Genomic DNA, 18,947 nt, shown 5'->3' on the forward strand with positions numbered 1-18,947 from the left:
CCTGTTCTTCTCCCCCTTCGCCTGGGCCGCTCCCCTCCCCGCATGCCTGGGCCTTGCACACGGGAGCAGTGTGCACAGACGCCCGCCGAGTTCCGGCGCCCCGCCGAGCGCCGGCACGTGGGCGCCCTTCCCCCCGGCCCCGGATGCCGGCCCCGGCCCGGCCGGCCATGGCCGGGTCCCGGCGGTCATTCATACCGACGACCTGGAACGGCTGTTTTTCGGGTGAGTGCTCAAATGCCAACGGAACTACGCTGACAGTCGATTGTGGGCTCTCTCTCTCTCTCACTTGATGCGGGTATTGTGGGGGTGGTGTTCGTGGCAGGGGGGGGGAGATGGTGGTGGCGGTGGGGACAACAGGGGTGTTTGTGTGCGCGCGTGTGTGCGTGCGTGTGTATGTGTGTGCGTGTGCGTGTGCTTATTTTCCGCCCCGTGACGGGGAAGTCCGTCGGCGCAATGACCCCTATCCTTGTCCGTGTCCCTCCATGAAATGGACCCGGGGGGGGGGGGGGGGCAGAAATGTCACTGGCTGGATCTTGTCATGATGGGGGCGGGGCGGCTCCCCCCAGCGCATTTGGCCAAGTGTAGGCTCGCCGGCGGCGCCCCCGCCATCTCCGGCCATGTCGCTGGGCGCTTGAGTGTTGCCTGATGGCCTTGCGCTTCGCGCGACCGTGCGAGGTGAGGGCACGCAGGCCCCCGCCCCCCGGTGGTGCCTGCCGACTCGGCGCGCCCACATGCTGGCCTTTAATTGCCTGGTCACCAGGCCTCACGGGGGAGGGCGTCCTCCACTCTGCCTTCGGCCCCTTTTCCCTGGGCAACGGGCCGTAAGTGGGCATGCAACGTCCTTGGCGAGGGGGGGGGGGGGGGGGGGGGGGCGCTGGGGCCCCCCGGGGCGGGGGGGGGGGGGGGGGGGGGGGGGGGGGGGGGGGGGGGGGGGGGGGGGGGGGGGGGGCATCTTGGTCCGCCAGTGCCAGGGCCTGGCATGGGTCGGGGCGGGCCCCGCGGACGGAAGCCTTCTGACAGCGACCCGGGCCCAAGTGGCGGCAGAGGACGCTCCAGCCCCGCATCTGCTTCTTCTTGTCCTTGCCCCCTTTCTCTCGCATTGTTGTTTGCCTCCTTTTCGCGCCCCGCCTTCCCCCCCTCGCGCCCCGCTGCTCCCCCGTGCTGCGCCAGCCTCCCCGTGCAGACTTGCCGCGCGCGGCTCGCGTCGCGCCCTTTCCGCCCATTTGGCCCTCCCCTCCCCCCCCCCCCGGCCGCAAGGTGCCCCGCCTAAGCATGGGAGCCGACGACGCCGCGCCCGGGATCGGGCTCCACCTGGAGCTTGACGACGCGGAGGAGGACCTCCTTTCAGTCCACGGGTCGCGGCCAGCTGGACGGCCGCGACATGGCCCGACCAGCCGAGCCGATGGTCCCCTCCGGTCGCTGGGCCGGGGCTTGCGCCGCGCGCTGCAGACACTGGCCGGCAGCCGGCCCGTGGCGCCGCCCTCGAGCCCGGCCGACACCGAGCGGCACTCGTTGGTGGCCGAGCTCAGCCGGTCGAACAGGGCAAGGCGCAAGTCGCCGGCAGCGCCGGGCCCCAGCCCGGGGGACCACCATCTCCCGGGGGCCGGTCGCTCGGGACCCTTGAAGCCGCGCGCCGACCGGCGCCTGGTCCTCCTTCGCCAGGTGTTCTTGGCGACCATCGCCGCCGCGGCTTTTGTCGCGCTGCTCGTGGTGCGTGGAAGCCCCCTCGCCGCGGCCCCCACGCCGAGGCCGTGCTTAATCTGACTTTCGCGCGCGCCCCTGGTGCCCGACTCGCGGGCAATCTCACTCCCCGCGCCCTCTCGCTGAGGCAGGTTTTTTCCCCACCCAGCGGGGATATCACCGTCGATGGGCAATACACATGCGAGTGCGTCTGCCCCGGGCGCCGGGGGGCCTCCTTGCGTCCTGGCGCCTGTCCGCCGAGAGGCGTCCTCCGCTGACCATCCGCACGTCATACTTCCCTCCAATTCGCCCGCCGTCGCCGGTTGGCCGGTGGCGCGGCGAACGCAACCCCAGGGCCGCGGTCCGGGCCTCCCTCAACATGGTGGTCACCTCGACGGCCAACCTGCAGACGAGTGTCATCCGGGCGGAGGACGCCCAGCGCCTTGCGCCCACCGTGCCGGAGCGTTTTGTCCTGGCAGCACGGCCCCGGCCGATGGACTTGCAGAGTGTCGTGGCGCCGGTCGGCTTTGAGGAGCAGCAAAATGACGCGTCCGTGGCCCGCGACGCCGGGTCCTGGTGGACCGTGCGCATCATGCCCTCGCCGGAGCTCCACTGCGACTCGCTCGGCTCGGACGCCTGCTCCAACCCCGGCAGCTGGTCCTTCTTCCCGCTGAACCCCTCGACCCAGCACCCGGGCTACTCGGGGTGGGACAGCGCGCTGCGCGCGCCGCGCGCATGCGCCGGGCACGCGGCCTTCGACATCCTGTACGCCACCCAGGGCGGGGAGATCTTCGGCGCGGCCGACGATGAGGGGCACATCGAGCCGGACACGGCCGCCGGTCTGCCGGGCGGCGCGGCCGGCGAGCTGGCCGATGCCACGGCCGGCTCTGCCGGCGCGGCCACCCCCCCCTCTGGGCCCCACCAGCCAACCATCGGACGGGGCTGGTATGAGGCCACGCTCTACATGCCCATCGAGGGGGCGTGGATTGTCGGGGCCCATCTCCTGTGGGAGTACTACCCCCGGGGTCTGGAGTGCGTTTGTCCCCGCGCGGCCATTGGGTCCTTTTCACCCCGCCCCCCCCCCCCCGGAGCCGCGTATGCCGGGCCCGGGGCCCCTTTCGCCGGCCGCCCCCGGTGGCAGCTTGCTCGCGCAGCCCAAACTAATGTCACCCGCCTGTGGCCCAGTAACTATGCCACCCACCAGTCGGCCATCGCCTCGCTGGCCGAGAACATCGCCTCGCAGCAATCCCCGGAGACCAACTTCCGGAACCGGCACCGCCAGGTGGTGTACCCCCTGCCGGCGCCCCTCGGGGCCGGGGCCCACATCGCCGGGTCGCCATCGCTCTTCTACCGGCCGGCCACGCGCGACCCGCGGTCGCCGCCCTCGCGCCATGCCCGGCACATTGCCCGGTCCTTCAGCATCAGCCGCCGGCAGTTGCCGCTGTGCAATTCGTCGTCCTCCCCCTCGGGCACGGTGCCGGACTTCACGCGCATGGCCGGGGTCTGGTCGTCGGACGCCCTGTCGCTGTTCTTCCCCTCGGGCTGTCGGCTGGCCCGGATCGCGCATCCCCGGTGGCTGCCGCAGCCCCGGCGGCCGGATTCCACGGCCGACCTGACCGATTCGGACTTCGGCCCGGCCGGCCGGGTGCCCCGCATGGCCGACCACGACGCCGACAATCTGACCGCCGTCGGCTTCCACAAGGGCCTGCCGTTGGGCATCGACCTGGATGCCTTCGAGCAGGACCCCGTGGAGGAGTGGCTATTCAGCTACGAGCGCCGTGACGACCCGACCGTGCGCACCAATCGCCGGTGGATTCGCATCATCGGCGGGTCCAATGCCCAGCGGACATTCCAGCGCCTGTGCGACATCCTCCCCTCGACGACGGACCCCCGGACGGCCGGGCCATCGCGCGTGTGGAGCCACTCCTCGGGCCGGGTCCGAGCCTGCCTGCCGGCCAACGGCGCGGTCATCACCTTCCGCCATTGGGTGTATCAGGGCCGACCGGCGGCCGAAGGGGCCAAGACCGGCACCACCGGCACCACCGGCACCACCGGCACCGCCACCAGCGATGACGGCCTCCAGCGGGAGCTCCTGGAAACCAGCCTGCTCTTGGACTTGACCCAGGCCGGCCTGGCCCCGGGGGATCTGATCGCCTCGGCCTACTATCGGCATCATTTCCCGGTGCAGGCCGCGCCGACGGCCGCCGGGTCGGCCAGCGGCCCGGCGCCCCACCCGGACCCGCAGGCCGAGCGTCTCGGAGAACGACGCGCCCCGGACATGCTGTGGCTCATGATGGAGCACCAGGCCCCGCATCGGGTGCACGACATTGGCCTGCCCCTGCGCCAGGCCCTGACTCGGTACAGCCGCCTGCTGGCCGACACCCCGGCCTCGGAGAAGGCCGCCAGCATTCCCCCCCGCGAGCGCATCCTCTTCCTGACGGAGATGGCCGTCCGCACGGATGCCGTGGTGACCAGTCACCTGGGCCCGGATGTCCGGGATGATGGGCTCTATGCGGCGGGGTTGCGGCTGGCGGCCGCGCGTGTGCATGAGCGCTTCCGCGCCGGCGACCGGACCCCGGTCCAGGATGAGGTCATCGCCCGCGCCGGGCAGCGTCTCATCCAAACCAATCGCCGGATTCGCGCCCGGGCGTTGGACATCCGCTCGTCCATCGGCGACCTGGCTGTCATTGTGGATCTCTTCGGGCCGACCATCGGCCTGGCCGCATGGGGCCTCATGCCGGACATGTTCCACCTGCCGGATGCCGCGTACACGGCCGTCGTGGAGATCACCCTGAATGCCATGCGCCGGCTGTAGTCCAAGCAGCGAATGCATGACAGGTCTTTGTAGAAGCAGAGCTCGGCCAGGTGGGAGGTAGGGGGGGGGGGGGCAAAGCTGGATCGGGGGAAGGGCGCAAGCACGAGGAGGAGGATCGAGCGAGGAGCACGACCCGAGCATCACTCCGCATTCGCCAGTCCGACGATACGCGACCGGCGCCCGGTCCCATCGATGACAAAGAGGTTTTTGACCAGGTCCCGGAAGAGGGTGGTGTTGTTCTTGTTCGCCTGGAAATGCGCATCGAAGCTGGGTGTGCCCGCGAGCGAGAGTGAGAAGAGACGGGAGGAGGTCAGCATACACAGGTGGGAGAGAGAGAGAGAGGGGGGGGGGGCGAGGGACGAACAGCCAAACGCAGGGGGGAGGGGGAGGACGCACTGCTTGCGGAAGGAGTCCAGCGAGATGGGGCTTGGCCGGCTGTTCCAGCGGTCCAGCAGGTCCTGAGCCGTGAGGAGGTTCGGCACTGTGTGTAGCGGTGTTGACAAGGGCCATCCGGGGCAGGGAGGAAGGGGGAAAGGGAGGGGGGGGGGGCATGAGCACGGCGATCTAAACGCGAGAGGATGCCAAAAAAAAGAAAAAGGCGGCGAGGAAGCGGGGCACTTACGGGTAGGATCGAGCTGCGGAATGAAAAAGGGAGGCGTCCGATCAGGGCGGCAAGACGAGACACATCACCGTTAGAGCCGGGAGATGGAGTGTGCAAAGGCCGGGGGCAAAGAGAGGGGGCGGGGGAGGGAACAAGCATGAGCAGGGATCGGACGCACAGCCGGCTTCTTGGCCGCATTGCCGGCCGACTGGGGGCGCTTGCGCTTGCCGGTGCCGGCCAGCTGCGCGGCTTCCGAGGCGTCTCCCCCGGCAGCCAGGTCGGACCCGTCTTCATCGGCGTCCTCGTCACTGGTGAAGCCGCCGTCACTGACCGCGGCATAGGGGTCGTAGTCACTGGAGTAGTACTCCTCCGAGTCGGAGTCCTCCGACTGCTGGCCACCGCGGTCAATGACCGACTCGCGCCAGACCGCCTGGAACTTGGGGTTGCGCCGGCGGGCGCGGTTCCGCTGCCGGCGCTCCTCATCCTCGATGGTGTCCATGGCTTGGTACTGTGGGCACGTGGAGTAAAACAGGCGCGCGCGCGCGCGCGTGTGTGTGTGTGTGTAGGTGCAGGCGCAGAACGTGTGGATTTGGTGTGAGAGCGAGCCAGGACACCTGGCAGGACAGGGGGGGGGGGGGAGGGACCGGCGAGTGCCTGACAAAGGACAGGCGGGAGCCGGCAGGCGCAGGGGGAAGGAAAAGGTGCAGAGGGCAGCAGGCACACCGGAGGGCGCGGCAGCGGGCCCTGTCACGCACCGACAGATTGCGCTCCATTTCCTCATGGTCAAAGTCATCATGCACGTTGGAGCCGGTGTCATCGAAGAGCCAGGTGCTATCCTCATCGGGGTTGACCTCGACGTCCTCGAACTCCTCCTGGTCGTCGTCCTCGGCAAATTCGCCGAAGCCCTCCGGGTCATCGTCCGGGTTGTCGAACTCATCGATCGGGCCGGTGCCATCCATCAGGCGCCGGTACTGCCGGCCGCCGGATTCACCCTCATCATCGTCGGACCAGTTGCCGGAGCGGCCACCACGGCCAGCACGACCAAAGCGAATGGCCGAAACACCCCTGCGACGGGAGCCAAAGCAGCGGAGCCAAGCAAAATGCAGGGAGGTTAGCCATGCGAGAGTTCAAGGGGGAGAGGTCGGGAGAGGTCGGGAGAGGTCGGGAGCGCGATGCTCCTGGAGAAGCCGACATACCCGCCGCTGCCGCGGTTGATGCGCCCGGCGATGCGCTGCTCCAGGCGGATGCGCTCCGCATTGCGGCGTTCGATTTCGCGGAACTTCTTCAGTGCCTCGGTCGGCTCATTCCGGTTGACCGGCGGCAGGCCGGCCTCCAGGGCGGCGGCATTTTGCGCGGCGATGGCGGCCTGCGTCGGCTCGGACGGAAGCTCCGAGACACGCATCGCCGCAAAGGCATAGGTCTGCGTCACCGGGATGACATTCAGCTGCCCGGGGTTGGTGGCGTCGCGCACCAGCATGACATACGTCGACCGGGTGGCCCCGTCCGTGGTGTCGGCCTTCCCGTGGTAGGTCGTGTCGCAGGCGGTAAGCGTCCACGGGGAGCGATCCTACATGCACAGGGGGGATGGCCACGCGACGAGGACATCAAGGAGACAGGGGCGGAAGGCGGAAAGGGGGGTCAGTCAGGCGGGGCGGCAGGCCGTCAGCCAGGCGGCGGAAGAGCCGGGAGAGGGGCGGGAGGATCGGACTACGAACACGCATGGTGACAAAGTGCGTCTCCGGGGTGCGCCGGTCGATGGACAGCTGGCGGGTCTTCTGCCGCCGGCGCCGGGGCTTCTCGTCGCCATCCTCGCCGGCAGCCGGGCCGGCGGCACTGGCTCCGGCTCCGGCGCCTGCAGAGCCAGCGGCCGCGGCGGCAGCAGCGGCGGCAGCTGCCGCCGGCGACCCGAGACCCAGGACACTCGACCCGGGGGTGAGCCCGGCCACGGCCGGGGTGTTCTGGGGCTGGTGGACCACACCACCGCGGCGGGTGATGAGTCGCTGCTGGTCCCGCAGGAAGCCCGATGCCTGCATGCGGAATTGTTTCCGGATGTTGAGCGTCTTCGGGCCGCCGGTGGCCGTGCCGGTGGCCACGGCATAGTCACGGAGCGACTGCAGGTCTTGCGAGGGGGTCTGGAAGGTCATCAGGTGGTACTGGTGCCCGATGTCAGCCAGATGCGAGACGAGCCTGAGCCCGGCACACGGCGAACGGGAGGGGGGGGGGGGGCGAGGGCATTTCAACGAGCGGTGAGCATGAGAGGAAGCGACACATGAGCGCGTGCGCGTGCGCGGGCGCACAGGCACACATGCAAACACAAGAAGGCGGTGTGCGGGGGACACAGGGAGAACGCACGTAAACTCCTCCATGTTGGCCGGGAGGTTTGATGAGAAAGGGGACCGGCGCTCCATCATCCGCCGGCTGGCGGCGGCGAAGGCGCTTCCAGGCGGGGCAGCGGGCGGATTCGAGCTCATGATGGTGTGTGTGTGTGTGTGTGTGTGCTCCGCCGCACAGAGGGAGATGGAGGAGCGGGAGGAAGGGCTGGGAGAGGCGGGGACGGCGGGGCTGTGGGGGGAACAAGAGGAAAGGCAACAAGCAGGGGAGGAGGAAAAAAGAACAGCGGGCAGGGGGAGGGGAGGCAACTAGATGCCCAGACGCGGTCCGTCAGGGGCTCCCACACCGCCCCGGCAAATGTGTCCCGGCCCTTGTTCGAGGCGGTTTTAGCTGCACCTCCGCATCTTGTGTCCCCCCCCCCCCCTCCCCCTCGTGCCCGGCTCCACACCCGGTCTACGCGCGCGCGCTCGGCGGGCGCCGCGGTCCCGGGCAAGAAGGCGCGGCGGCCAGCCAGCAGGGGGCTGTCCGGACCCCTGGAGGCCGGGCTGCGGCATCTTGCACCGATTCTCGCGCCCAAGGGGGAACATTCTGCTCGGTGCCCCGGCTCCAGACGGGTCTGCGCGCGCGTGACCTGGATACCATGTGGCGTGATACATTCCATGGCCCCATTCTATTCCCGCAGAATCGTATGCGGGCATGTTTCCCCCCGGGTCCGGGGGGGGGGGGGGAGCGGCGTTTCCCCGGCCACGCCCACCTTGCGTAGACAGGCCCCGGCCGTTTGAGGGGCCGGCCGTGGGGCTCGAGGGGGGGGGCGTGAGGTGCCTTTTCGGCAGACCTGCCGCCTTCCGTGGGATGTGTCTCTGGGTATCACCCTCCTCCATCCCGCTTCCTCCTCGCCTCTCCTCCATTTCCTGCTCCCCCTTCTTTTGATATCCCCCCCTCTCTCCCTCCCTCCCTTGCCCAACCGACTATGAATAACGGACACGAGCTGACGTACGAGATCTTGCATGTGCCTCCTCCTCTCGGTGCAATGCCCACCTAACAGCCTGCGTTTTTCCCTCCTTCTGCCCGGACCCCGGGCTCGGCCGCCCCTCCCTCCCTTTCCTTCCCCCCTTCCCCGCCCGCCCCCCCCCCCCTCTCCCCGTTTCCCAGCGTTGTCCTCCCCGGTGACACCCTCTGGACCAACTGTCCATCGGTGGCGGCGGCCTCGCCGACGGCCGGGAACCTGGCCAGCGGCACGGAGAACGCCCCTCTGACCCTGGGCCCCGGTGTGCGGGCCATCTTGCTGGACGCCGAGGCGGAGCCCAGCGACTCGGCCACGCCGGTGGCCATCGTCAGCTCCAGGGCCGGTGTGGCATGGCGCGGTCCGGGCGCCGCGAAGAGCGCCTCCGCCCCGAAATCCCTCTGGGTGGAGTCCCACAGCCGCCGGGTGCGTCCTGGCACCGGCATTCACCGTCGGGGCTGTCTTTGCTCCGGCCTCGCTCGGTGCCCCCCCCCCCCCCGCCTTGCGATCTTGTCCGACGTCATCGCTGACCCTGGCTGCCTTGCCATTTGCCCCTTCCCCCCCCCCCCCTCGTCCAGTACCTTCCGGCCGAGAATGAGTCGGTGATCGGTGTCATTGTCGACCGCGCCGGGGAAACCTACCGCGTGGACATCGGCGCGCCCACTCTCGCCTCTTTGCCGCTCATGGCCTTCGAGGGGGCAACCAAGAAGGTCCACCCCGACCTCAAGGTGCGTGCATGCCCAGCCGGTCCTGATCCTGCCCCCAGCTCGTCCCATGTGTTGGACTCACCTTTGCGTGCGCTCTTCCTGCTCGACCCCGCGCCGTGCCCTCCCCCTCCCCCCTCCCCCCTGTCTCCTGTGTCGCGGATCTGCTCGCAGCCCGGAGCCGTTATCTACACGCGCATCTCCATGGCCTACCGTGACCTGGACCCGCCGGAGCTGGACTGTCGCCAGGCCGATGGGCTTGGCGGCCATTATGGCGCTCTGCCGGTGGACGGGCCCATTTACTGCTTCAATGTGCCGATTGCCGCGGCCCGGCGCCTGCGCGCCCCATGCCCGGCCGGCAACACCCGGCCCCCGGCCCGCGATCGCCAGCCCCTCAGCGTGCTGGACATCATGCGCACGCACTTCCACTTTGAGGATTGTGTCGGCGACAATGGCGTCGTCTGGATTCGTGGCCTGGGCTCGCTCGAGGGGGCCAACGCCTACCGGGCAGTGGCTCTACTGGCCGAGGCCATCAAGATGGCCGACGGCTGCTCGCAGGACATGGTCAACAAGATTGCCAAGACCCTGGTCGATACCCTGGGGCTCCACTCTTCATGAGAGGAGGTGCCCTCCCGGGGGGCGAGGGGCCAGGCGGCGGCTCCGGTGCAGGAGGCTGCGCGCGCGCGTTGCGGCATTTTCCCTCCCCCCCCTCCCCCCCCCCCTCTGTGTGCCCTCCCGGCTGCATGCTCTGGTGAGCGTGCCTCTGCCCGCACGCCTGCCGGCCCTGCTGGCCCCTCGCCCGATGTCGGTGTTCTCCCAGCGCGCGCACGCCCACACACACACACACACACACTCAAGCATGCGTGTGCCACCCCCTCGCATTTGGCTCCCTGATTGAATAGATAAAAAACCTCCCAAAAGACCCCTTCTTGCCCTTCTTGCCCGCCCGCTGGTGATTGCCTCCCTCCCCCCAGAGCCGGCAAATCGCGCACGCCCCCGGCGAGAGGAACCGGCGGGTGAAGGCGCCTGCGTGGCCAGATGCCAACGGTCGGAGCGGAATCGTGGAGCCCCGAGCATGTGATGTGCGCGCGCGCCGAATCTGTTACCTGCGCTCTGCCGCGCTCGGCGGCCTCTTGCGCACGCTAGTGTTGCCTCCCGGAAACTGGCGGCGCCGTGCGTGTCGGGGCGTGTGCGTCTGGGGAGGTGGTGGGTGGGCTGGGGCGGTTCCGGCCGCCGAGCCCCCGGGCCGAGGGCCGGTGGTCTAAGAGCAAGCCGCGCACAGCGGACGGGCACCTGGAAGGATACCCGTCGCCGGCCCCTCTCCCTCCCGCCTCTCCCTTGAGCCATCCCTTCTTCGCCTTTCTCCCTCCCTCCCCCTGTCCGGCAGGAGTCACCCCCCCCCCCTCCTCATACACATACACACACACACACACACATTCACGCACCGCACCGCACCGCATCGCATCGCACCGCGTCCGCCTCTCCCCCCGACCGTCCTCCCCGCTGCCATCATGTCTGCCCAGATGGCTGCCGCCCCTTCGGGCGCCGAGAGCCACGACCCCCCCATGCAGGAGGTGGATACCCCTCCTCCCCCGCCCCCGCCTACGGCTCACCTGTACCAGCTGAACCTGCAGAACCAGACGGCCGTCACTGGTGGCGGGACTCTTGGTGCCGGGGCTGCCGTGATCGGCGCCTTCTGTGGTATTGACAAGCAGAAGGTGCGCGGCCCTCCCCCCCCCCCCCCCCCCCGGGCCTCTCTACCCGCCCATAACCCGGGGAAGAGGTCCCCCTCTCTTGCGTCGGGCATTCGCCAACGCACTCGCACATGGACACCCATTGACATACCCATGCCCCGGACACGCACACACGCACACACGTACATCCGCTCGCCCCTTTGGCCTCTGCAGGAGATTGCCCTCATCCAGCACACCGCCATTACCCTTGTGCGGGTGGACGACGAGGGCCGCATCCATGAGATGTCCCGGACCGAGATGTTCGGTGTCATCCGCAGTGCCGTGGCCTTCCACACCTACGCCAGCAACAAGGGTGCGCCCCCCTCTCCCCTCCCCCCTGGCGGGGGGGGGGGGCCGGAGTGTCTCGCTCCCAAATCACCAGGACCATCGCTAACTCCCGCGCCCCCGGGCGCCCTGTGGCCCGAGCACAGACTTCCTGGCCATCGGCTCTGACTCGGGCAAGATCGTCATCCTCGAGTACAACCCGGTTATCAAGCAGTTCCTCACGGTGCACGAGGAGCCCTACAGCCGGACCGGCGTCCGGCGCATGGTCCCCGGGCAGCTGCTGGCTGTCGATCCCCTCGGGCGTGCCCTGCTCGTCGGTGCCCTGGATAAGCAGAAGCTTGTCTATGTGCTGAGCCGCGACCATGCCCACCGCCTGACCATCTCCTCGCCGCTGGAGGCCCATGTGCCGAACTCGGTCTGCCTGGCGGTGGTCGGCCTGGACGTTGGGACCCGGAACCCGGTGTTCGCGGCCCTGGAGTCCGAGTATGAGGACATGGACATGGACCCGAGTGGCGAGGCGGCCAGCGACCTGATCAAGGTCCTGTCGTACTACGAGCTGGACCTGGCTCTCAACCACATGGTCCGCAAGGCGCGCACTCCGATCGACGCGACTTCGCACATGCTCGTTCCCGGTATGTCGCCCTGCCGCACGCGCTGTTGGCCGTCGTCTCTCTCGCTCTCGCTCTCGCTCTCGCTCTCCTTGCTTCCCCCCTCAGCACGATCCCCTGCCCCGTCATCATCCTTCTGCTAATCCCTCCCCCCCCCCCCTCCCCGCGGCCATGTCCGGGCAGTTCCCGGTACCACCGGCTGTCCCTCGGGTGTGCTGATCTTCTCGGCGGACACGGTTGCCTGGCGCGGTGTCGGAATTGGCCCGGACACTCCGGAGCTCCGGGTTCCTCTCCCTCGGCGGAACCATCCCCTGGGTGACATTGCCCGGCCTTCGATGGTCACTTCGGCCGTGCTGATTCGCACCCGGAAGAATGTGCGTACCCTGGCCTTCTTCCTTTTCCGCCCTCCCCCTCCCACTTGAGTCGGTCGAGCCCCGGCTGGATGGTGGCATTGACGGTATTTGCTTGGCCCTGCCCGTGCCCCGTTCGGCCGCCGCGCCTCCCTCCAGCGTCGCATCGTGTACCTCCTCCAGTCGGACGATGGGGATCTCTTCCGCCTGATCATCGAGCTCGATCCCAAGACCGCCCAGCCGGTGGACATGGTCCTCAAGTACATCGAGACCCTGCCCTCGGTGGCGGCATCGCTCTGCTTCCTTGAGGATGCTGGGGCCTTTTTCACGGCTTCGGAGTTCGGTGACCAGTACGTCCGGCAGCCGCTTGCGCCAGCTCCCCCTGGCCGGCCCCAAGGGCAGCCACGCCCCTGGCCACGCCCCTGGCCCTCTCTTGGCAGCTGCACTGACACCGAAACACCGCCCCCCCCCCCCCCTCCTGCACACAGCGTCGTCTACCGTCTCATCGAGTCCACCCGCGAGACTGTCGAGGAGGATCCCCTGCGCGCGAGCGACTTCACCCGGCAGTATGCCCAGTACTACCGCACGGATGCCGGGTTCGCCAACATGTCTCGGTCCTTTGGGTTTACCTCGCGCGTGGGCGCCGCCGATGCCACGGCCCTGGCCACGGCCCAGCGCCCTCTGGCTTTCTTCACTCCCCGGGCCCCGGGCGACCTGGTCAACCTGGCGCCGGTCGACTCGGTGGCCAGCCTGTCGCCGCTGATCGACTCCGGCATCCTGCCGGTCTCCTTCACCGACAGCTCCATCGGCCAGCATGTCCAGGCGTCCGACGGTCGGGTGATGGTCACCCTGACCGGGTCCGGCAGTGTGGGCGGTGGCGGGGCCGAGCTGCGCCTCTTGCGCGCTGGCGTGCGCTCGGTCATCGGCGACCGGGGCTCGGCGGTGGCCGAGTTCCCCGGTGTCCCGTCCGGCATTTGGGCTCTTCGCCAGCGCCCGTCCGGTGCGTTGGTCCCCTGACGGCCCCTCCCCCACCTCCCGGGGCAACACATCCGTTCTCGCTGATCCCTGGGTGTTTGGCGGCTTTCCTCCATCCTGCTCCCCCCTCCCCCTCCCCTCCCCTCCCCTACACACACACACACACACACACACACACACACTCATGCACCCGCGTACTCACATGCAAATACCCCCCCCCCCCCCCCTTGCCCTCTTTGTGGCCGGTACCGGCCAAACCCACACAGACCTCTTCGATTCGTACCTGGTCCTGTCCTTCCTGAATGATACGCTGGTCCTCTCGGTGCAGAGTGCCCATGTGACGGTGGTCGAGGATGCGGCCGGGTTCCTGACCAAGGTGGCCACCATCTGCGCGGCGCACCTCGGTGGGGCCGGCCTGGCGGACCAGAGCGCCGGCCTGGTGCAGGTCCATGCCAATGGTGTGCGGCACATCCGCCCGGACAAGAGTGTCCAGGAGTGGCGCCCGCCCCCGGGCACGCAGATTGTCCATGCCATCGCCAACACCCGGCAGGTGGCCATCACCCTGAACCAGGCGTCCGGCGCCGGTGCCTCGGGGGATGATTTCGCCGAGCCCGGCGGGCCGATCGTCTATTTCGAGCTGGACCAGCATGGCCAGCTCAATGAGTACCAGCACCACAAGTCCCTGGGGGCCGAGGTGACGGCCATGGCCTTCGGCATTGTGTCCGAGGGGGCGGTCCGGTCGCCGTTCCTGATTGTCGGCACGCTGGAGGACGAGAGCGTGCGAGTGCTGTCCCTGGACCCGGATGGCTTCTTCGACACGCTCATGACCCAGGCCCTGCTGGCCCCGCCGTCGTCCATCCTGGCCACCAACTTGCAGGACCTGCCGGCTCCCGGCGCCGCGGCCCCCATCAGCGGGCAGTTCACCCTGCTCATCGGCCTGCGCAATGGCGTCCTCGTCCGGACCAACATCGACCGGCTGACCGGCATGCTGAGCAGCCCGCGCAACCGCCTGGTCGGCCACACCCCGGTCAAGCTGTCGCCCTTGACCACCAACTCCGTGCTGGACCAGAGCGCCGCCTTTGACCACTGCCGTGACGCGGTGCTGGTCCTGTCCTCCCCGGCTTCCTATGTGTGCTACTCGCACCAGGGGCGCGTCTCGGTCCTGCCGCTGACCATCGATGCCGGGGATGCTCCTGGTGCCGGGGCCGGGGCCGGGGCCGGGGCCGGGGCCACGGATGGCCCGGTGGCCGTCGACCATGCGGTCCCCTTCTCCACGGACAAGTTCCCGCGTAACTCCTTCTTCGCCATTTCCGGCCGGAAGATGCGTGTGCTGGACCTGACCCCGGCCGTGCCGGCCGTCGGGCCCGGCCTGACTGACGCCGGTGCCGGCCCCAAAACCGACACCTCAGCCGGCGAGAGTGGCCTCATTCGCGGGGCGACCTTCCACACGGCCGCTCGCGTGGCCTTGCGCTACACCCCCCGCAAGATGAGCATCTGCCCGCGGCTGGGCCTGGCCTTTGTGGGGGAGGTCGACCACCGGGCATGGGGTGTGGATGATCTGCTCGAAGCCCAGGGCCAGCCGGCTTCCTCGAAGGACACGGTGCGTCATGCCGGGCCGTGGCTCGTTGGATGGGATGCCATGCCATTGCTAGGGCAGGCCGCGGGCGCGGCCTGTCCCCGCGTGGCCTGTCTTGTCGTTTCTTTGCCCCCCCCCCCCCCCCCCCCCCCCCCCGGCCCCGGCCCCGGCCCCCTTCCGGGGCGGGGCCCGCCATTTTGATGGGCCGCCCCCCTCGCCCTCGTTGTCCTGCTGGCTAACATCGCTGCCCCGCCTCCCGTGTGCCAGTCTGCGGCATCGCTTCCGTCGGTGCGCGCGCCGGCCGGCTTCTGGGCCTCATGCCTGCGCGTGGTGGATCTGCGCCAAGCGCTGCACCTGGGCACCATGACCCCGGTGGCTCGGGGCACCCTGCCGGCCGATCAGCCCCTCACAGCCACGACATGGGTCGAGGAGCTCGGCAACAACCAGGCCATCACCAGCATGGGCTTTGTGATGCTCCAGCCCCCGGCGCCGGTCGGCCACACGGGGCCCAACCCCAATCCCCCGGCGCCGCATGTGGTTGTCGGCACGGCGGTCAACCTGCAGCTGGCCCCGCGCAAGTGCGCCGGCGGCAAGCTCCACGTTTATGCGCTGGATGAGACGGCCAAGACCCTAAGCCTGGTGCATACGGTGCGTGGGCCTCCTTCTATGTCTCTTTGCGCGCGCCTCCCCGCCCGCCCCTCGCTCGCCCTGCATCTCCATCTGACCCGCGACCCCGTCCTCTCCAGACCGACGTCGATGATGCGCCGACCGCCGTGTGCGGCTTCCGGGGCCGGCTGCTGGTGGGCCTTGGGCGCACCCTGCGCCTGTATGACAATGGCCGCCGGCGGCTGCTGCGCAAGTGCGAGAACCGCAACCTGCCGAACCTCATCACGCGCATCCAGGCCCCGGAGACCCCCGGCGGCCGGGGGGACGGTGCGGATGACCGCATCATCGTGTCCGATGTCCAGGAGTCCGTCAGCCTGGTGTCCTACCTGCCGGTGCCGGAGAACCATCTGGTGGTGGTGGTCGATGACACGGTGCCCCGCTGGGCCACCGCCGTCACGGCCCTCGATCATAACACCCTCGCCGTGGGGGATAAGTTCGGCAACTTCAGCCTCCTGCGCGTGCACCACGAGTCGGTTGGCCGCATCACCAATCCCAACTGGCACCCGTCGGCCGACCGGGTGGACTTCGAGCGCGGCCTCCTCGGCGGCGCCCCCTACAAGGTATGCATTTGACGCCTCTCGAGGAGAGCCACACCGCGTCCTCCGTTGCCCACGCAGGGCCTCTCCCGCCACAGTGTTGCCCATCTGGCGCCGGTTCCTGTGCCTTCTCCCCCGCTTCCCCCCCGTCTACCCATGTGCTGACCGTGGATGCCTTCGGCTTTTCCTCCCTCCCTGGCCATCCCCCTCCCCCTCGCGCCTTCCCTTGGTGCTGTCTCCGGCTGCGGCGCTTGCAGTTCACCAACATCTGTGAATACCATGTTGGCGATATGATCACCTCCATCCATCGCGCCCAGCCGCACGCGGCCACCGGCGCCTCGGACGATGAGAACATCATGTACACCACCCTGCTCGGTGGAGTCGGTGTCATGGTTCCCATCCGCCGACAGACCAACATCGAATTCCTCCAGCTGCTGGAGATGCACATGCGCAATGAGGTGTCCTCCTTGATTGGCCGCTCGCACCTGGCCTACCGGTCATACTATACCCCGGTGCGCAATGTCATTGATGGCACCCTGTGCGAGCTCTTCTCCACCCTGTCCCTGGAGAAGCAGGCCGCCATCGCGGATGCCCTGAACTCCGAGGTCGACGAGATTCACACCTACCTGGAGGAGCTCCGCGTGCAGACCGGCTTCTAGGGGGAAATGTGCAACTGCTCTGCTCCCCCGGCCTCCTGTTGCGGCCTTCCTTCCCATGCGCCGAGCACACGCACACCCGCGTGCATCTTTGCTCATGTGTTTACTTCAACACTGCTACCTGGGTACAATATACACACACACACACACACGCACACCCTCGCGCCTGCGCATGCTGTTCACTCATGTGTAGATACACACATATTTCCATGTATATGCATCTGCATACCCGTGGGAGCATCTTCCCCCAACGAAGGGTAATGACGTCGAGGGGGAGGGGGAGCGACAAAGAGAGAAAGAAAGAGAGAGAGAGAGAGAGAGAGAAGGGCAGCCAAATTTGGACTGATGCATCACTGCGCGCAGGCTATGATCTAAAACTTGACAGGGGGGAGGGAGAGAGAAAACGCGCATACGCACGCAGGCCATACACGGAGAGGCGCCTCCGGGCATCGCGCGTGGCACACCGACAAGGACATGATTTGAGGGGGGAAGAAAAAAAGGGAGGACCAGACAGGGGGGGGGGGGGGGGGGGGGGGGTGTATATGTGGCAGACTCAGTCGATGAGCGAGCTGCTGCTGCTGGCGACGGATTCCGCCTCGGCCGCGGTGATGAGCATGACATTGCCACGACCACCGCCGCCGGACTCGGAACCGATTTCCTCCTCGGCAGTGATCTTGAACCCGGCGGCCGAGAGCTGCCGAGCAAACTCGTCATAGTAAGTGGCCCGACCGAAGTCGATGGTGGTAATGACACGAAGCAGGGGCTTGATGGTCTCCACCAGGAAGGACCGGCGCCGCTCGAAAGTCTGCGTGAAGTAGAGCAGGCCGCCCTCCTTCAGGAGATTGGCCTTCACATGGAGCAGGGCAGCCGACGGGTCGGGCAGCAGCATGAAGGACCCACTGAAGTAGACCGCATCAAAGCGCTGGCCACCGGGCGGCAGGAAGTAATCGTAGATGGACATATGCTCGACCTGGGGTCCGGAGCGCGCGCCGGAGAAGGGGCAGGAGGGGCAAAGGACCAGGTGTTATCCGTGCAAAGCAAGAGTGAGAGAGAGAGAGAGAAAGAGAGAGAGGGAGGGGGGGAGAAGAACACGAGGGCGGGGGTGTCGATCTACAAGCCGGACGTACGTTCACCAGGCCCGAGGCGTTCTTGTCGCGGATGAGATCCTGCGCACGAGCAATGTAATCGGCATCGATGTCGACACCCTTGATGCGGAGTTGGCGCTCGTTGATGATAGAAATGTTGTTCAGGAGGGCAGCCGCGGTGCCTGAAATGCCGGGATGCGGCGCGTGAGGTTGGGCGTGGCGAGAGGGGAAGGGGCGAAGGCAGGAGCCACGCTCCAGAGGGGAGGAGAGGGGGGGGAGGAGGAGGAAACGCACCGACACCGACATCAAGGACGCTGGACTTGGCCGGCAACTTCTCCAACACGGTGCGGTACCACTCGGAGGTGAACCAGACGATGGCCGCGTCATAGATGGCCGCACGAGTCCAGCGACGCCAACGGTCGAACCTGCTCGGTGACAGGGGGACAGCGGGGTGGGAAAGGGGGAATTGCGCGAATGCAAGTGTTTTGGCGCGCATGTGTGCGAGCAGGGGCGTGTGTGTGTGTGTGTGTGTGTGTGTGTGTGTGTGTGTGTGTGTGTGTGAGGGGGGGGGGGAGGGAGAGAAGGCCAAGGGGAGGAGGAAGAAAAGAGATGGGTGCTTGGTTGCCAGCGCGTCAGGTGCTTTTGTGTGATCATCTACCAGCGCGCGCCAGGACTCCGACGGAGGGGAGGGCGGACCACAAAAAAGGCCCGCGGGAGAAGAGACCGGGCAGCCCTCGATCCAGTGCGAGGAGTGGGCAGCCCCCCGAGGGCGTCTTCCATTCTCCTGCGGCCTGTGTGTCAGCAGCATGGTGGCCGTGGCTGGCGCTGCGCGCGGGCACCCTCGTGGCTTCCCCCGCGCCGGACATTGCCAAGCGAAGCCACCAGCCGGCCCGCAGCCACGGTCTCCTCTAGCCCGCCAAGTAGGCCCGAGCAACTGCCAAAGGGTTGCTCCGGGTATCGGGCTGGGCAGGGAAAGGAGGGTGTGGGTGTGTGGAGACCTTGGCCGCTGGCCGGTGGATGGGCATCGGGACGGGGGTATGCACGTGCATGTGCGCGCGCGCGCGCGCGCGTGCGCAGACGGCCAGGCAAGCGCACAACCGGCAGTCCGCCGCCCCTCCTGGAGTACATGGCCAAAAGCTGGCTCAGACCTTTTACTGTGGACATCATGTGCGCGTGCATGGGCCGAGAGGAAGAGGGAGATCGGAGGAGCGTCGTGTAGGGAAAGCGCACAACCGGCAGTCCGCCGCCCCTCCTGGAGTACATGGCCAAAAGCTGGCTCAGACCTTTTACTGTGGACATCATGTGCGCGTGCATGGGCCGAGAGGAAGAGGGGGGGGGGGGGG

General features: G+C 68.1%; 5 protein-coding genes across 6 annotated transcripts in view; 3 read left to right on the top strand and 2 right to left on the bottom strand.

Annotated features, from left to right (window-relative positions):
• The first annotated feature begins 1,250 nt into the window (after positions 1-1,250).
• On the top strand, positions 1,251-4,530 carry H696_01273. 2 transcript variants are annotated; one of them, XM_009495164.1, is made up of 4 exons: positions 1,251-1,710; positions 1,833-1,885; positions 2,035-2,712; positions 2,866-4,530. In XM_009495164.1, exons 1-4 carry the CDS (start codon positions 1,273-1,275, stop codon positions 4,493-4,495), a joined length of 2,799 nt encoding a protein of 932 aa, XP_009493439.1. In that variant the 5' UTR covers positions 1,251-1,272; the 3' UTR covers positions 4,496-4,530. The 2 variants fall into 2 exon arrangements, with proteins under 2 accessions (XP_009493439.1, XP_009493438.1); XM_009495163.1 differs by having other exon boundaries at positions 1,251-1,885.
• A 44-nt stretch (positions 4,531-4,574) lies between these two features.
• Positions 4,575-7,590, bottom strand: H696_01274 (hypothetical protein). The gene is made up of 8 exons (XM_009495165.1): positions 7,449-7,590; positions 6,812-7,283; positions 6,293-6,663; positions 5,852-6,161; positions 5,275-5,604; positions 5,118-5,130; positions 4,892-4,976; positions 4,575-4,762 (listed from the first exon to the last, which is right to left on the bottom strand). The coding sequence occupies exons 1-8, from the start codon at positions 7,565-7,567 to the stop codon at positions 4,636-4,638; spliced, it is 1,827 nt and encodes a 608-aa protein (XP_009493440.1). The 5' UTR covers positions 7,568-7,590; the 3' UTR covers positions 4,575-4,635.
• A 674-nt stretch (positions 7,591-8,264) lies between these two features.
• Positions 8,265-9,963, top strand: H696_01275 (hypothetical protein). The gene is made up of 4 exons (XM_009495166.1): positions 8,265-8,420; positions 8,580-8,856; positions 9,009-9,158; positions 9,309-9,963. Exons 1-4 carry the CDS (start codon positions 8,398-8,400, stop codon positions 9,750-9,752), a joined length of 894 nt encoding a protein of 297 aa, XP_009493441.1. The 5' UTR covers positions 8,265-8,397; the 3' UTR covers positions 9,753-9,963.
• A 588-nt stretch (positions 9,964-10,551) lies between these two features.
• H696_01276 (hypothetical protein) lies at positions 10,552-16,651 on the top strand. The gene is made up of 10 exons (XM_009495167.1): positions 10,552-10,852; positions 11,042-11,180; positions 11,299-11,784; positions 11,944-12,134; positions 12,270-12,460; positions 12,599-13,110; positions 13,352-14,685; positions 14,929-15,309; positions 15,408-15,887; positions 16,121-16,651. The coding sequence occupies exons 1-10, from the start codon at positions 10,646-10,648 to the stop codon at positions 16,520-16,522; spliced, it is 4,323 nt and encodes a 1,440-aa protein (XP_009493442.1). The 5' UTR covers positions 10,552-10,645; the 3' UTR covers positions 16,523-16,651.
• Positions 16,652-17,043: 392 nt separating this feature from the next.
• Positions 17,044-18,947, bottom strand: part of H696_01277 (hypothetical protein) — a 2,366-nt gene continuing 462 nt past the window's right edge. Inside the window, exons 2-4 of the mRNA XM_009495168.1 lie at positions 17,899-18,029; positions 17,647-17,786; positions 17,044-17,489 (exon numbers count right to left, since the gene is read on the bottom strand). Of these exons, the coding sequence (XP_009493443.1) occupies positions 17,073-17,489; positions 17,647-17,786; positions 17,899-18,029 (688 nt within the window). The 3' untranslated portion in view covers positions 17,044-17,072. The remainder of the gene's footprint in view (positions 17,490-17,646; positions 17,787-17,898; positions 18,030-18,947) is intronic.

This window comes from Fonticula alba (assembly GCF_000388065.1).
Source record: "Fonticula alba strain ATCC 38817 unplaced genomic scaffold supercont2.2, whole genome shotgun sequence".
Taxonomy (NCBI): domain Eukaryota; order Rotosphaerida; family Fonticulaceae; genus Fonticula; species Fonticula alba.

Excerpts from the sequence above, each read along its gene's own strand:
- H696_01275 (XM_009495166.1), top strand. The coding sequence starts at position 8,398 with ATGAATAACGGACACGAGCTGAC. Across the intron at positions 8,421-8,579 it reads AATAACGGACACGAGCTGAC|CGTTGTCCTCCCCGGTGACA; the intron begins GTACGAGATCTT and ends CCCGTTTCCCAG. Across the intron at positions 9,159-9,308 it reads AGGTCCACCCCGACCTCAAG|CCCGGAGCCGTTATCTACAC; the intron begins GTGCGTGCATGC and ends ATCTGCTCGCAG.
- H696_01274 (XM_009495165.1), bottom strand. The coding sequence starts at position 7,567 with ATGAGCTCGAATCCGCCCGCTGCCCCGCCTGGAAGCGCCTTCGCCGCC. Across the intron at positions 7,284-7,448 it reads GCCAACATGGAGGAGTTTAC|GCTCGTCTCGCATCTGGCTG; the intron begins GTGCGTTCTCCC and ends TGCCGGGCTCAG. Across the intron at positions 4,763-4,891 it reads CTGGACTCCTTCCGCAAGCA|CTTCGATGCGCATTTCCAGG; the intron begins GTGCGTCCTCCC and ends GGGCACACCCAG.
- H696_01276 (XM_009495167.1), top strand. The coding sequence starts at position 10,646 with ATGTCTGCCCAGATGGCTGCCGCCCCTTCGGGCGCCGAGAGCCACGAC. Across the intron at positions 12,135-12,269 it reads TGATTCGCACCCGGAAGAAT|CGTCGCATCGTGTACCTCCT; the intron begins GTGCGTACCCTG and ends GCCTCCCTCCAG. Across the intron at positions 12,461-12,598 it reads GCTTCGGAGTTCGGTGACCA|CGTCGTCTACCGTCTCATCG; the intron begins GTACGTCCGGCA and ends TCCTGCACACAG.
- H696_01273 (XM_009495164.1), top strand. The coding sequence starts at position 1,273 with ATGGGAGCCGACGACGCCGCGCCCGGGATCGGGCTCCACCTGGAGCTT. Across the intron at positions 1,886-2,034 it reads GATGGGCAATACACATGCGA|GGCCGCGGTCCGGGCCTCCC; the intron begins GTGCGTCTGCCC and ends ACGCAACCCCAG. Across the intron at positions 2,713-2,865 it reads TACTACCCCCGGGGTCTGGA|TAACTATGCCACCCACCAGT; the intron begins GTGCGTTTGTCC and ends CCTGTGGCCCAG.